General features: G+C 41.2%; 1 protein-coding gene and 1 long non-coding RNA gene across 10 annotated transcripts in view; one reads left to right on the forward strand and one right to left on the reverse strand.

Moving 5' to 3' along the window:
* ACSL6 (acyl-CoA synthetase long chain family member 6) overlaps nucleotides 1–13,460 on the forward strand; it is a 41,328-nt gene that overhangs the window by 22,909 nt on the left and 4,959 nt on the right. For 4 of the 9 annotated variants that reach the window (XM_062502055.1, XM_062502059.1, XM_062502062.1 and 1 more), the window contains 11 exons: nucleotides 286–359; nucleotides 3,359–3,436; nucleotides 5,923–6,057; nucleotides 7,131–7,265; nucleotides 9,026–9,121; nucleotides 9,917–9,989; nucleotides 10,382–10,470; nucleotides 11,011–11,127; nucleotides 11,384–11,527; nucleotides 12,258–12,359; nucleotides 13,341–13,412. In XM_062502055.1, the coding sequence (XP_062358039.1) occupies nucleotides 286–359; nucleotides 3,359–3,436; nucleotides 5,923–6,057; nucleotides 7,131–7,265; nucleotides 9,026–9,121; nucleotides 9,917–9,989; nucleotides 10,382–10,470; nucleotides 11,011–11,127; nucleotides 11,384–11,527; nucleotides 12,258–12,359; nucleotides 13,341–13,412 (1,115 nt within the window). Of the gene's footprint in view, nucleotides 1–285; nucleotides 360–567; nucleotides 569–3,223; nucleotides 3,302–3,358; nucleotides 3,437–5,922; nucleotides 6,058–7,130; nucleotides 7,266–9,025; nucleotides 9,122–9,916; nucleotides 9,990–10,381; nucleotides 10,471–11,010; nucleotides 11,128–11,383; nucleotides 11,528–12,257; nucleotides 12,360–13,340; nucleotides 13,413–13,460 lie in introns of all 9 variants that reach the window. The other 5 variants (XM_062502056.1, XM_062502061.1, XM_062502063.1 and 2 more) reach the window with 3 other exon arrangements.
* LOC134049544 (uncharacterized) lies at nucleotides 5,908–9,972 on the reverse strand. The gene is made up of 3 exons (XR_009933615.1): nucleotides 9,902–9,972; nucleotides 7,018–7,169; nucleotides 5,908–6,033 (listed from the first exon to the last, which is right to left on the reverse strand). It is a non-coding gene; the product is annotated as an uncharacterized LOC134049544 (long non-coding RNA).

Consider the following 13,460-nt stretch of genomic DNA (forward strand, 5'->3'; position numbering starts at 1 on the left):
CCCATCCGAGCACTCTCAGAAATTGCCGTTGGGCTGTTTCTGCTGAAATCCATTTTCTGGAATATCCAAGAGAAATATTTCTGTTTGCAGTATTATTTTATTGAGTATTGCAGTAAGTGTTTTTTGGTGCATATTAGTGCACAGTAGTGATGGTGAAAATTACATATGTTTTAAAATTGAAGAAGTGAACATAATATTTTAACCATTTCTTGGGTTTTTTTTGGTTAAGTTTTTGAAAGCTACCTTCTGGCTTATCTTTTAAACTCCCTCTCTGTTTCCTTTCAGGAAATCCCAAAGGTGCTATGCTGACTCATGGAAACGTGGTGGCGGATTTTTCAGGCTTTTTGAAAGTGACAGAGGTGATTACCCTGAGCTAGTAAACACTGCCATGTGCAGAGCATGTGGGTTAAGATGCGGCCCTGCACGGGCTGGAAGTATGCTCTTGCAGATAAAAGATGACATTTTTCCTGCTCAGAGGGCCAAATCCATGGGAATGGAGCAAGGCTGAATCTGCAGAACTGGAGGGCATTAAATCCTCTTTCCAGCCCTGGTTTCCAGGCTCTGTAGGGTACTTAGGGCTTTTGAGAAACAATGCTGACTTTTGTAAAACAATTCATTAACTCTTTTTGGAAGAATTAGGAGAGCACACAAGCCCTGTACTGTTGCAACAGGTGCTTGAAGATGAGTTCAGGCTCCTCTTGTGCCCAAAAATGTTGTCATTTATTTGAAACCTCTCTGCATACAAAGTGTGTATGTGTGTATAAATATATATATAAGATCATACATGATTTTTTACGAGAATGGTTAATGGTTAATTTCACTGATATTCCAGTATATCTCAGTTTTTGTTATTCATATTTCTAATAGAGCATAGCATAGTGCTGGCCAAGTGCCTTTATAATACATTTCATACAACATGTAACTCATGTTTAGAAACAAAATAAGAAGCAGAATCAGTTTACCATGACATAGTAAGGATTTTATACACCTTATATAGAACAAATATAAATAATCTAATTTCTGGTAGTGAACAGGCAATTCTATAAAGTAGTTACATGCACATGGGATCTTCAGGTTACTTCATACCCCTTACTGGTCTTATTGTTGATGTTGAATTTACTGCAGTCTTATTACTTCAATCCTTGAGTTTTCTGAGATTTCTGAAGCACTGGTGTGAAGAAACTCAGACATGTGATGTAAGAAATACAACTGAACTCATATGTTCCAATGTTTGCAGGACTGTGCCTCCACAGTATGCAGGATGAAATGCCAGTGCTGCAATGAGGGCTCCTCAGCATGGAGCTCTCTGTGGTTTCAGTGGCAGCAAGAGGGACAAATGAAAGCTGAGGTGTGGAGAGGCCCGAACTTCAAATGGAAGGAACATTTATTTTGGAAGAGCACTAATTTATAGCTGAGGGAACTTGGCATCTTCCAGGAATGGTCCATAAAAATGGATTTAGTGTTTGCAGACAGCAGTGAGACCCTGATTAATCTCAAAGGTATCAGATTGAGACCCAAATCTGGTGTGATTGTAAATTTGGTATCTCCAGTCACCAGAGTATTGCTGGCAGAGGGTAAATGCCTGTAGCTAATCCACAAGATTTGGGTAATGTCTGACCACAGTAATGAAATAGAGCAAAGTGTTAAACACTTGAAAGTAGTATAAAGTAAAGAAATAAAATGAGAAGTTTTGTGGGTTTGTTGTTTACAAGTTCTTGTGGCAGTTTTGCTTAGTTCAGTGATTTTTACAAACCAAACATATTTTTAAGTGAATCCAGAGCTTTATCATAAGGTTGTTCTCAAGTACCAAGAAGCTGTTTGCATTTTTACATTTAACTGGACAACTGTGCCAACTGTGAAATGCTATTCAATGGCATAATTTTGGCCTGATTTAAAACCAGATTATTTTGTCTGGGCCCTTACAGTAGCAATAAGAAAACCCATTGGTTGATATTAAAGGTTTTGCATTACTGTGCTTGCAGAAAATTAAGCCAAATTGAAATAATGCATAAATAGATCTGCAGGCCCTAATGGCTTCATTCAGAGTGAGAGACATAAAAATATGAAATGGGATGCTGAGAAAACCCACGTGGTCAATGATGTTTGACTTTGGTAGGTGAGGGTTGGGAGGCCATACCCAAATCTCACCAGCCCAGATTTAAACTTCAATAAAATATCCCCTGAGGGATGAACTCCTCTGTTTGCCTCCAGGTCATGGGCTATTGATTCCTTCTGAGCAGTGGAGGTGCAAGTGGGTATAAACTGTTAATACTGTGAGCTGATAGATTTTTATACCCATTTTCCACTAACCACTGGCCTTTATGCAAATTACTGGGTAGTCAACCTTTCAGTTTTTCTAATCCACAATATTACAGCAAGCTGTATCCTAGAAAATGCAGGTAGAAAGGTTCTTGTCTTTTGGGTTAAGTAAGGCTCTTGTTTATTCCACCATTCAAGAGAGAGTTAAAAAACTTAGCAAAATCAAGAATTTGGCCACTTAGAAAAATAATTTACCCAACCTTCTCTTTCTCTTGTCTGTGGGACAGTCATAATGCCCTTAAAACCGTATTTTAATCACTAAAAATAATGAGAAACACTAACAGAAGTAATTAGGTTTTGAAGCCTAAGATTAAACCATTAGTTTTCCAACACAATCTGATTCAAATCTATGATTAACCAAAGTAAAAAAAAAATTGCTAATTTTGACTAGTAACACTGTAACTCTTGAATGGGCTGTATGCAAAGTGGGAAAGTGCTGCTCCTGCAGAGCCCTGCTGGTGTCCAGGAGGCTGCTGCAGGTTAGCACTTGGATCCTGGGGGTTCCAGGTTTGCACCAGGATCCTGCTGTCTGCGCACAGTTGAGAGCACAGATCAGGGTCTTGGCACCTCCTGGTAGAAAGCAGTGAATAAAAATTGGATTCTCCGTCAGGGTGAGCCTCCATTCCCAGCGTGAGCAGCGTGGATACAATCTGCCTTCTGCCAAGGAGAGAGCCCTCTCCACTGCCCTGTGTGTACATCTCCATGCTCTTTGCTCCTCCTGCTAACTGAGCTCCATGATGCTGTGGCTTTAACGCTTCCCTGTGTCTGCCTCTCCCTCCTCTCTTGACAATCTTTACCCTTTTGCTCCTCTGGTGCCATTTTTCTTTTTATTATTTTATGACTTTCTTGTTGTCTTCCTGTCAGTGTTTCTTTCCTTTCTGTCTCCCATGCCCTTCACCTGCAGAAAGTGATCTTTCCGAGACAGGACGATGTGCTCATCTCCTTCCTGCCTCTGGCTCACATGTTTGAAAGAGTTATACAGGTAAGAAACCTGTCTGAACTGACGAGGCCTCGTGGGGCTCCTTGTGTTTTCTTCCAGAGTCAGTGGTCTCCTACTTGTGAGGATGTACACATTTCCTATTTGCCTTTAGCACACATGTTTGAGAGAATGGTACAGGTAAGGTCATGGTGTCAGTGGAAATCATCTTTTTTCCACACCAACAAAAAACAAACAAACAAACAAAAAAACCCCTACTAAATAACCAGCAATACCTTGTAGCACTAAAAGGCTTGTACTCCAGAAGTGCCATACATAAGTGCATAACAGCAGAGCAATGGTCTCAGTGACATGGCTGTGAATCCAGAGCGAGGCCAGGAGAGTTTTCCCAAGTTCTCCAGCTTACACCTGCCTCAGGGTTTGAAAAATACCCCTTCAGCAATGAGCCAAACTCATTGCTTATTTTTCTCATGGCTACTGCTACCTGAGCAATTTGTGGGACATCTTTTCAAAGCATTCTAGGATGAGGTGTCATGTGAGTCAGGATAATTTCATGCCATTTTCTACATCTTCTAAAATTATTTTATTGCATAAATAACATGATCTGCAAAAAATTTCTCAACCTGGCAGACACTGAAAAAGAGGAAACTGAGATCATGGTGTGAGACACATGATCCTTCTGGCAGGGCAGCATGTGGTGGGCATTCACTGTGTCCCCTGGAAATTACGGCAGATCCATCACTAGCTCTTGCCAGCCCACAAAACTGACTCCATGTCTCTTTGGGGGGGGGGGGGCGGGAAAGAAAAAGGGTGATGATTTGTGCTACAATTGGTGAGTTAGGCAAGTCAAGTGAGACAGCCATATCAGGTCTCCCAGCCTGAGAAGCTGCAAACTTAAAATGGATCCTCTATGTTAAGATTGGACCTAGGTCTGGTTGCAGCTCTATACTTTCTCAGGGAGGCCTGTTTCAGGCTGAAAGCATACTTTCTGAGTCAGACAAGCATCTGAATATAAACCTCCCACTCGGCAACATCTGTGCCAGAAGTAATATGGTTTTTCCCCTATTAAAAATCTCCAATTACAAATTGGAAGCAAAAGCCTATGAAAGATTTGGAGAATTACAACACGGCCTTTCTCCACTTGCAAGGCAAGTTGGTCAGTGTGCCAGCACTTTTCAGGCAAAAAAGAATATAATTATTCAAAATTCATCTTAAGGGGGGCAAAAAGAAATTAGAAAAAATGAAAATGCTTTCATTTCACAGGATATTGCTGACTGAAAGGGACAGCCTCCAAAGGATGTCTATGTTTATCTTTCCATCTGAAATGGCTTATTAATACAAAAATTTTTTCAAAAGGGCTAAAAAGTAATTTTCAAAAGCATTCCGAACAGCAAGCACTGCATCAGTATCCCTAGTTTTAGCTGACATTATCCATTCCTGGAATTTACAGTTAAAATCATACAGATACATTCTTTAAAGCTAAAAATTTCTAGTTATTTTCAATTCCCAATGAGCACACTGGTTACATTTTCTTTTTTATATTCATGTGCAATGTAAAGCACAGATTCAGCAGTGTGATTTTCATTAAACTCACATCACATGTGCAAAATTCCTGTGGTTTCAGCTAATGGAGTCAGTATCTAACTGCCTGATAGAGCAGTGAGAGCAATTTGGTTAGTGTTGCAGATTTTTAGGAGCAGCACAAAAGATGTGGATGTCTCTTAAGGAATTTTCAACTTATTTAGTTATCTGGAGAAGACTAGTAACAGCCCACCAAAGGGAGCTGAAGTTTTCAGTTTACTCAGGAAGGCTGGGCTCAGCTCTGGCATCACAGGCGCTTGCTGAGGACGCTTGCTGAGGACGCTTCCATGCATTGTAAAACCACGGGAGAAGTGCTGGTCTTCAAATATTCTTCAGTGATGAAATGCCAGTTTGACCCAGTCTGTGATAGCTTCTTGGCAGGGTTACTGGTTACCAGTAACCAGGTACGAGTTGGCTCATGCCCAGCAGCCCCTCTGCCCCATCCTGCATATTGATCTCCATTCTGATCTGAGGAAAACATCCTGCTTTGTTTTCAAGTACAAGGCTTTTGGATTTGTAGTTTACATACACGTCAAGCACCTTTTATGAAGTGGGCTTCTATTTCTGGGATACAGGATAAGGCACTGTATTGCTAGCGTAGTTTATATTGTTGTATTTAAACAAAACTAAAGTATTAACATTTAAAAATTGGCTGCTGCTCTGTGTTTTATGATGTTTCTTACTTTGCATTTCTGTACTGACAATAGGTCCTCATGCTGTGAGCTGCCATGGGAGGGCTGGGCTTTAGGAAAGTCCTGATCCAAACTCTTGACCATAACTGGGACTTCTCCATCCCCATATGCTGGGGATGAAGGGAAATCCCCTCTGAAAAATTTGATTCCTTGTTCTTCCAGAACAAGAGGCAAATTTGGCGGATGCTGAATTGTACTGAAAAATGCCTAGAACTATCTGGATATTTCTATTCAGTGCAAAATTTATTGTTACTTTATTTTATTTCCAAAGTCCCATTTTTGCCACATTGGAGAGGAGAGACTCAGAAAATGTGCTTCTGCGCTTGGGAGGAATGCTTTGCATTGGGAATTGAAAGCAAAGGGGTTACATGTGTTCCTCTTTCTCCCCATCAGTCTGTAGTATACTGCCACGGAGGGCGAATTGGCTTCTTCCAAGGAGATATTCGCCTCCTGTCTGATGATATGAAGGCACTGCGGCCAACCATCTTCCCTGTCGTGCCACGGCTGTTGAACAGAATGTATGACAAGGTGAGTTGGATTTTGATTCTACTGTTTTTGGAACCATGGAATTTATGTCCCTTTACTACTCATGTGGAAGAATTCCCTTAGAATTCCCTTAGTCATGGAGATTTCTCAGCAGCCTCGATTCCACCTTGCTTCAGACACATTCTCACCCTGTGTAACAGATATAGCTCCTTCAGTGTGTAAGTCTGTATTATGACTTACACAGACTCCAGACACAGTTATCATGTGTGAATATGAAATCCCTTTGTATTAGCCTCCTACCCTGTTCTCACTGAGCTTACCAGTGACGTTTCATCACAGAAGCATCAGTCAAACCTGGCTGCACACGGACGTTTTGTGCCCTTCAATCAGATTTGAAACTCAAATCTCTCATTCTGGTGGCAACAACAGCTGGAAATCAGAAATTTCAAAAAGCCTTTGAGGATTTAGGCAGTCTAAATGTGACAGTGGCTTTTGGATTTAGAAATCTTTAAAACTAAGGTAAAGGTATTGCAAAGTATTTAAGACAGGTACATCTGGTCATCATGTTAAATCTGTTTGATGAGCTGGGAATATTTATTCCTCAGAAGACTTACCTTCTAAAGACAAGCTTAAGAACAAGCTAACTGACTTAATTTTTCCCAAAGGTCAGGGCTTCTGTACTTTATTAGGGGGACAGGCACTGGGGGTTTCTCATTTGTTGAGGTGGAGTTCGTGCTGGTGGCTGATTAAGCTCAGGTAAATGCAGCCCCCATCACCACATCAGCCACCACTGATGCCTGCTCATATTGCTCATTCCCTGTTGCTCAGGTTGCATCAACCTCACTGAACCCTATCACAGAAATGATATAGTAAGAGCAGCCCTGTCAATCTAGTCTGCATCACCATCCTGTCTTTTCCCCACAGAGGAACCACACATACAGTAGGGAATCAAGCAAAACACATTTCCCCCCCACTAACAAACCCTAGTGTAGCCTTGTTTACCTGTGCTGAAAACTTGACTATCCACCTGGCTGGGTGGGTGTCATGGGGAGAATAGATGTCGAGGTGCTCTCTCTTCTCTGTGACACCTTGTCTGCCATCCTGTGCTCCTGCAGATCTTCAGCCAGGCTGACACATCCCTCAAGCGCTGGATCCTGGAATTTGCAGCAAGACGGAAAAAGGCTGAAGTTCAAAATGGCATCATTAGAAATGACAGTTTGTGGGATAAACTTTTCTTTAATAAAATACAGGTAAGTGACTCAAGAAGTGAGTCTGAAGTCAAAGAACTCATGTGTCTTCTAGCAATGACTAGTTTTCTGACAAGGAAGTTTCAGACAGTAGGAAAAATTTCTTCATGGATAGGATTGTCAAGCATTGGAACAGGCTGCCCAGGGCAGTGATGGAGTTACCACCCCTGAAAGTGTTAAAAAAGGGTGTGGATGTGGTACTTGAGGTTGTTTTAGTGGTGAATATGGTGCTGATGCTAGGTTGATGGTGGGACTTGATGATCGTCTTAGAGGTGTTTTCCAGCCTTAATAATTCTATTCTATGATTCCTTAAAGTCAGTGTAGTCCACTTGCCTGATGATGAACTGTGGGCAATCACTATTCACTAGTGCCCAATGGACTGGAAAATGGAATAGGAAAAGGGAACTGAGCAGTTTGTTGCTCTGTGAAGTTTTGCCATATTAATTTTTTTTTTTTTTGCAACACCATGCATAATGTCAAAATTTCAGTTCTCTCAGGGATAACTTTCCAGAGGGAAATGGAGAACACAAGGCAGGCTAAGATGACATTTGCCCCATCCCTTTTCAGCAGCACCAAGAAATCACTAATTTATGGAATAGTGTCAAAATTTTTTTGCAGCTCTCGGCTAGAAACTCTGCCCCTGCAGGGGAGGAAAGGTATCTAGGGATGAAATTCAGAAAGGTGGTCATGAAAAGAGGAGTCACTGATCAAAGAGATTTTGCTCCAAAATTTTCTGCAAAATCTCACCAAATAGGATTGTATTTAGGGTTGCGTTTCAATTGGGCATATTCAAACCTCCTTTTCCTCCTAGGAAAAGAATAAGGTTGTAAAGAAAAATGCACACATGAATCATGGTTTAACCATGAGAAAAGAAATCAGAATGCCCTTCTGTTTGCTACACATCTCAGTGAAAAAAGATATTAAATTGTCTTTAAACCATTTTCTTTTGGGCTCTGTATTACTCCAGGAGGTTCTAATTACTTAATTGTTTTAATCAGATGACTTATCTGGCAACATTCAACTTTATTTTTAACTAAAGAAACTGACTGTACTTGGGGTCTGTGGATTAGTTGTCCTCAGCGAGCAAAGATAGCAGAGTTCACCCAGCCAGGAGCAAGCCAGGCTGCATATTGATGTGAGGGCTGGCAAGATGGGCAGATTCAGTCAGCAGTTGTTTTTTTATGCTGGGTTTTCTTTTTTACTTTTAGAATAAAGAAAAGGAAATGAAGGGGGAGTAGAAAGAAGTAAAATGGGACACAGGAATTTGTTATACCATCCAGAAATATTTGAAGGTCATCTGCCTTAAAAAAGGGACAACTTTATTTTAGAGGGCTTGGGAGGCAATTCATTAAAACCAATGAGGTGTAAATAAGCAAAAAAGAATGGATGGGGGAAGAGTCTCTTTTTCCCAGCAGTTCCCAGAGCCAGGTCTGTAGCCTGCCCAGGCACAGCAGTTGCAGGAGCCCAGGCTGAGCAGCTTGTCCTGCCAGGGATGTGGGCACTCCTGTCTCTGTACACTGAATGGGGTTTTATCCCTCAGGAAAGTTTCAGAGCTAGTTCATATTTCCATACATGGTCACCTCACATGTGGCCACAGAATGGTTGGGTTTGAAGAGCCTTGAAGATCATTTAATTCTGACCCCTTGCCATGGGCAGGAAATCCCGCACATCAATCACAGAGAGAGCATTTTGTGCAAGTTCATTGTTTTGCCATCTGCAATAGCTTCTGATACTTTATTTTGTTTCCTCCTGCTACCAAACAGGCAAGTCTTGGGGGTTGTGTCCGCATGATAGTGACAGGTGCTGCCCCTGCATCCCCAGCTGTCCTGGGCTTCCTCCGCGCAGCCCTTGGATGCCAGGTGGGTTTGTGTGGCTGTTCAGGGATGTTCATCCACTGCTAGCAAGAGTACACATGGTATTTAAGAAAGAAGATGGGTTAGACCCTCAGGACAGCTTTACCAGGATGGATGCAACAGCAGGGCTTGGGGCAGCCATGGAGTACTGGTACACCTAGAGCTCAGCAAAGTGGGAACAGCCCCGAGATGGCAGTAACAGGCAAGAGATGTTTTCACTCTGGACATCTCCCAGAGAAACCCCATAGGCTCATCCCACCCACCTCTCAGCACTAAATTGAAAAAGTGTAATTAATTGTGTTTGGGTAAGTGCTGGAAACTTCATTACGTGAGTTTTATACTATATACAAACAGAGAGAGCTAATCTTCAGATATCAGCCTAACCCATTTGAGATGTCCACTGCACTACTTTTCAGGGCAACCGAAAGGTCTCCTTTGAGAGCCTAAAATTAGTCAGAAAAAAAAAAGGGTGGATTTTCAAAGCGTCCCACAAAAACACTTTTTTTCCCCACTAATTAGTTCTTCTCATAGTGTAGCATATGTCCTGACTCAAAGTCTAAGTGCTCAACTCATCTTCTTTCTATTTTCAACATTATAGAGCCATGGTCTTTTCTAGTTATGTAAATGGAATTTTGTACATAGTAGAAGCTAGGGACAGTGTCCCCGTGGCAAATGGGCATCCACACATTACAGCTGCAGGTTCAGCTCATAGGACTGTGCAACAGAGAGCAATGCTTGGGATTTCAGTTTGTAGTAGCAAATTCTTATATGATATTTTAAAGATACCTGTGTCTTCGTCAGGTTTATGAAGGCTATGGCCAAACAGAATGCACAGCTGGATGTACCTTTACAACTCCAGGTGACTGGACATCAGGTAATTACTTTCTTCCAGCATCTGAAGAGATAAAAGAAATGCATATTCCTTTAGAAAATTATGGACTGTAACATCAAGGCCAGGTTGGATGGGGCTTGGAGAAATTTGATCTAATGGAAGGTCTTCCTGCCCATGGCAGGGGGTTGGAATTTTAGGGTCCCTTCTAATCCAAACCACTCTATGCTATTTCAGAATAGGTTTTATATTCAGAGGAGGTGTTGGTATTTAGTTTTAATAGTGCAAAACCTTAATTAAGAAAATTATTTCTGCACACAGACACAGCTCCTGCAAGAATATCCAGTGTATCTACAACTATGCAAGTAACTAATGATAGAATTATAATTATTGTTTATAGAAGAGATGACAAGTGACTTGATAACTTTGATTTCCAGGTCATGTAGGAGCCCCTTTGCCCTGTAACTTAATCAGATTGAAGGATGTGGAAGAACTGAATTATTTTGCTTCCAAAGGAGAAGGAGAGGTAGCAAATCACATTTTTATATCAAATTCTCACTAGTTAAAACTGTATGAAGTAGTTTATAGAATTATTTTACCTTTGTAGGGTGCATGGTTACTGACATGTTACACAATGCAATCAGGAAAGAAAAATGGCAGTTTAACAATAAAGCAGCAAAGAATTAATGAAAAAGGAGCTGTGGCAGTACTTACAGCCTGATGCCTTGAACTGCTAAGATTGAATTAATTAGTTCAGCAAAGAAGAGCTGAATTGCTGTGATTTCTACATTGCTGTGATTTCTATACTACACAAAAATTAATCTTACCGAAATAATTTTTTAACTGCAAATGGAATGCAAATCATCTTCAAACAAATCAGTTTTGCAAACTCTACTTCATATTTCCATTAGCTTGAAAAAAATCCATAGATAGTTTAATAACCCAATCTATTTTAGTTTCATGGAACACAGTCATTAAAATATTTCAAATTTTGTGAGCTACTACTTAACTTGTATTTTTAGCAGAATAAGAAAATAATTCATCATCACCCCTGGTTGTTTTGCAGATCTGTGTGAAAGGACCCAATGTGTTTAAAGGTTACTTGAAAGATGAAGAGAGGACAGCTGAAGCACTGGACCAGGAGGGCTGGCTTCACACAGGAGACATTGGAAAATGGCTACCTGTGCGTACTGGACACACACAGAGTTCTTATGGCAGTTGTATTATCCCATGTACATTTTCAAGGACTGAATTTAGGTCTCCAAGCAGGTCTATCTTTACAAAGGATTAAGTTTATATTTGGCAGAATAAGCTCGATATGTCAGTGAAGCATTTGAAAGCACAAAAGGCAGTTGAAAGCTCTGTTAAAGACAGAGTGCTTGCTGAGCTTCTGTGGTTAAATAACTTCTTTGGGAATTCTCATTTCTTTCTCCTAACAGAATGGGACCCTTAAAATTATTGATCGGAAAAAGCATATATTTAAACTTGCTCAGGGAGAATATATTGCACCAGAGAAGATAGAGAATATCTACATCCGCAGTGACCCTGTTGCTCAGATCTACGTCCATGGAGACAGCCTGCAGGTATAAACCGAGCTTTCAGAAAATCTTAGTTTACTCTTAGTAGTTAGAAGACAGAGCTGGGCATGAACAAAGGGGAAATGTGAGTGGATCATGCCACACTGTCTCCCTCCTGCTTGGGAGTTGGCTGACAGCCAGGCAGGAACTGAGCTGCTGGTGTGACCCTGAGCAGCTTAGAGAATGCTGTGGCCAAAGATCAAGTCTTTAATAAGTTGGCTTTGGTGTCACTCTTTGGCTTTCCAATGCTGTCCTTTGCCACCATGCTTGTGGTAAGCCAAGGAAAGGCAAAGTCACTGCTGCCCCCCCTACTGCCTGCACATTCTCACCAATCTTGTTCTGTTAATTTGTACATTTATATGCACACCTACAGCTTTTGAAACCATGGCAATTCATCCTCTGAATTTGAGGCTCACAAGCATGAGCCTTCCCTTGGCATCAATTTGCCTGGGACATGCAGGGCCATGTGAGTTATTAATGGCCAAGAAGAGCAGAAGCCCAAGTAACAGTATTAGAACTGCTGGTAAATGCACAGTCACAGACAATCTTTTATCTGAGAAAAAGGCACAGACATCAGAATGTACTTCATGATGATATGTTAGCAAATTATTTACATAATTAAACAAGAAGTGGTAAACATGCAGAAATTCAGCTGATTTGTGTATTCACTTCAATGTAGAGCCTGGAATGTAAAGTTCAGCTTTCCCCTGCAACTCTCCCTCTCCTTTACCTACAGGCCTTCCTGGTGGGAATTGTGGTGCCTGATTCTGAAGTTATGCCAGGTTGGGCAAAAAAAAGAGGGTTTGAAGGAACATATGCAGAACTCTGTAAAAATAAGGTTTGTATCTACAGTACAGACTTTTCCAAAATGTATTTATTTTCTATTTACTGTAGCATTATGTGTGCACAATACTGTGTCTAGGAATGACAATTTCAGTGACAACAATTATTTCCTCACTGAACATTCAGCAGGGTTGACTTAGATCCAGTGGTATGTGTTGACTGGTGGTACTGACCTCTGCCAGCTCTGGTGTGGGAGGGCCAAGAGGCTGTCCTGCAGAGAACAACAATACAGCAGGAGGAGAGGTTGTGCTTGCTTAGATTTCTTAAATAAGACAACTAAATAGAACTTATTACTGGTCTTCTCTGTGGTGACTAGCAACAGGATAAGAGAGATGGGCCTGAAGTTGTGTCCGAAGAGGTTTAGGTTGGCTATTAGGAAAAGGTTTTTCCCAGAGAGGGTGGCTGGGCACTGGAACAGGCTCCCAAGGGGGACTGGTCACACCATCAAGTCTGACAGACCTCAAGGAGCATTTGGACAAGATTCTCAGGCACACAATATGACTCTTGGAGCTGTTCTATGCAGGGCTGGGAGTTGGATTCCATGATCATTGTGGGTGCTTTCTAGCTCAGGACATTCTATGATTCTATAAAAAGGTCTTAAACACATACTCTCCAATACTGAGGAACTACACTGGATCACATCAGTGAATACTGATGCCACTGAACCATCCCACTGGTGTCTGTGGGCAATGATTCTGCATTGAAGTCTGGCAGATGGCTGAAGGACTATAAATTTAACAGCTATGTCACATAGCTGGCTTGAAAATAGAACCTTAACTTTCATACCAAGGAGACACTTAACATCACTACACTTAAGTGTAATGTTTATACACTACAGTAGAATTTTGCTAATTATATCTGAATTGTTAGGCACTTGAACTTTACTCAGAAACACTTTTTTTTGTGAAGAGTGAGCACTAATTGCATGCAAGGTTGATTATGGTAGCTCATGGGGAATTTCTGTGTTTTAATGCAGGAACTGCAGCAAGCGATCATGGAAGACATGGTACGGTTAGGGAAGGAGAGTGGGCTTCACTCCTTTGAGCAGGTAAAACAAAACATCATTCAGTGTGGTCAGACAGGCAATTTGTCTGTA

Source organism: Cinclus cinclus, chromosome 14, assembly GCF_963662255.1.
Source record: "Cinclus cinclus chromosome 14, bCinCin1.1, whole genome shotgun sequence".
Taxonomy (NCBI): Eukaryota; Metazoa; Chordata; class Aves; order Passeriformes; family Cinclidae; genus Cinclus; species Cinclus cinclus.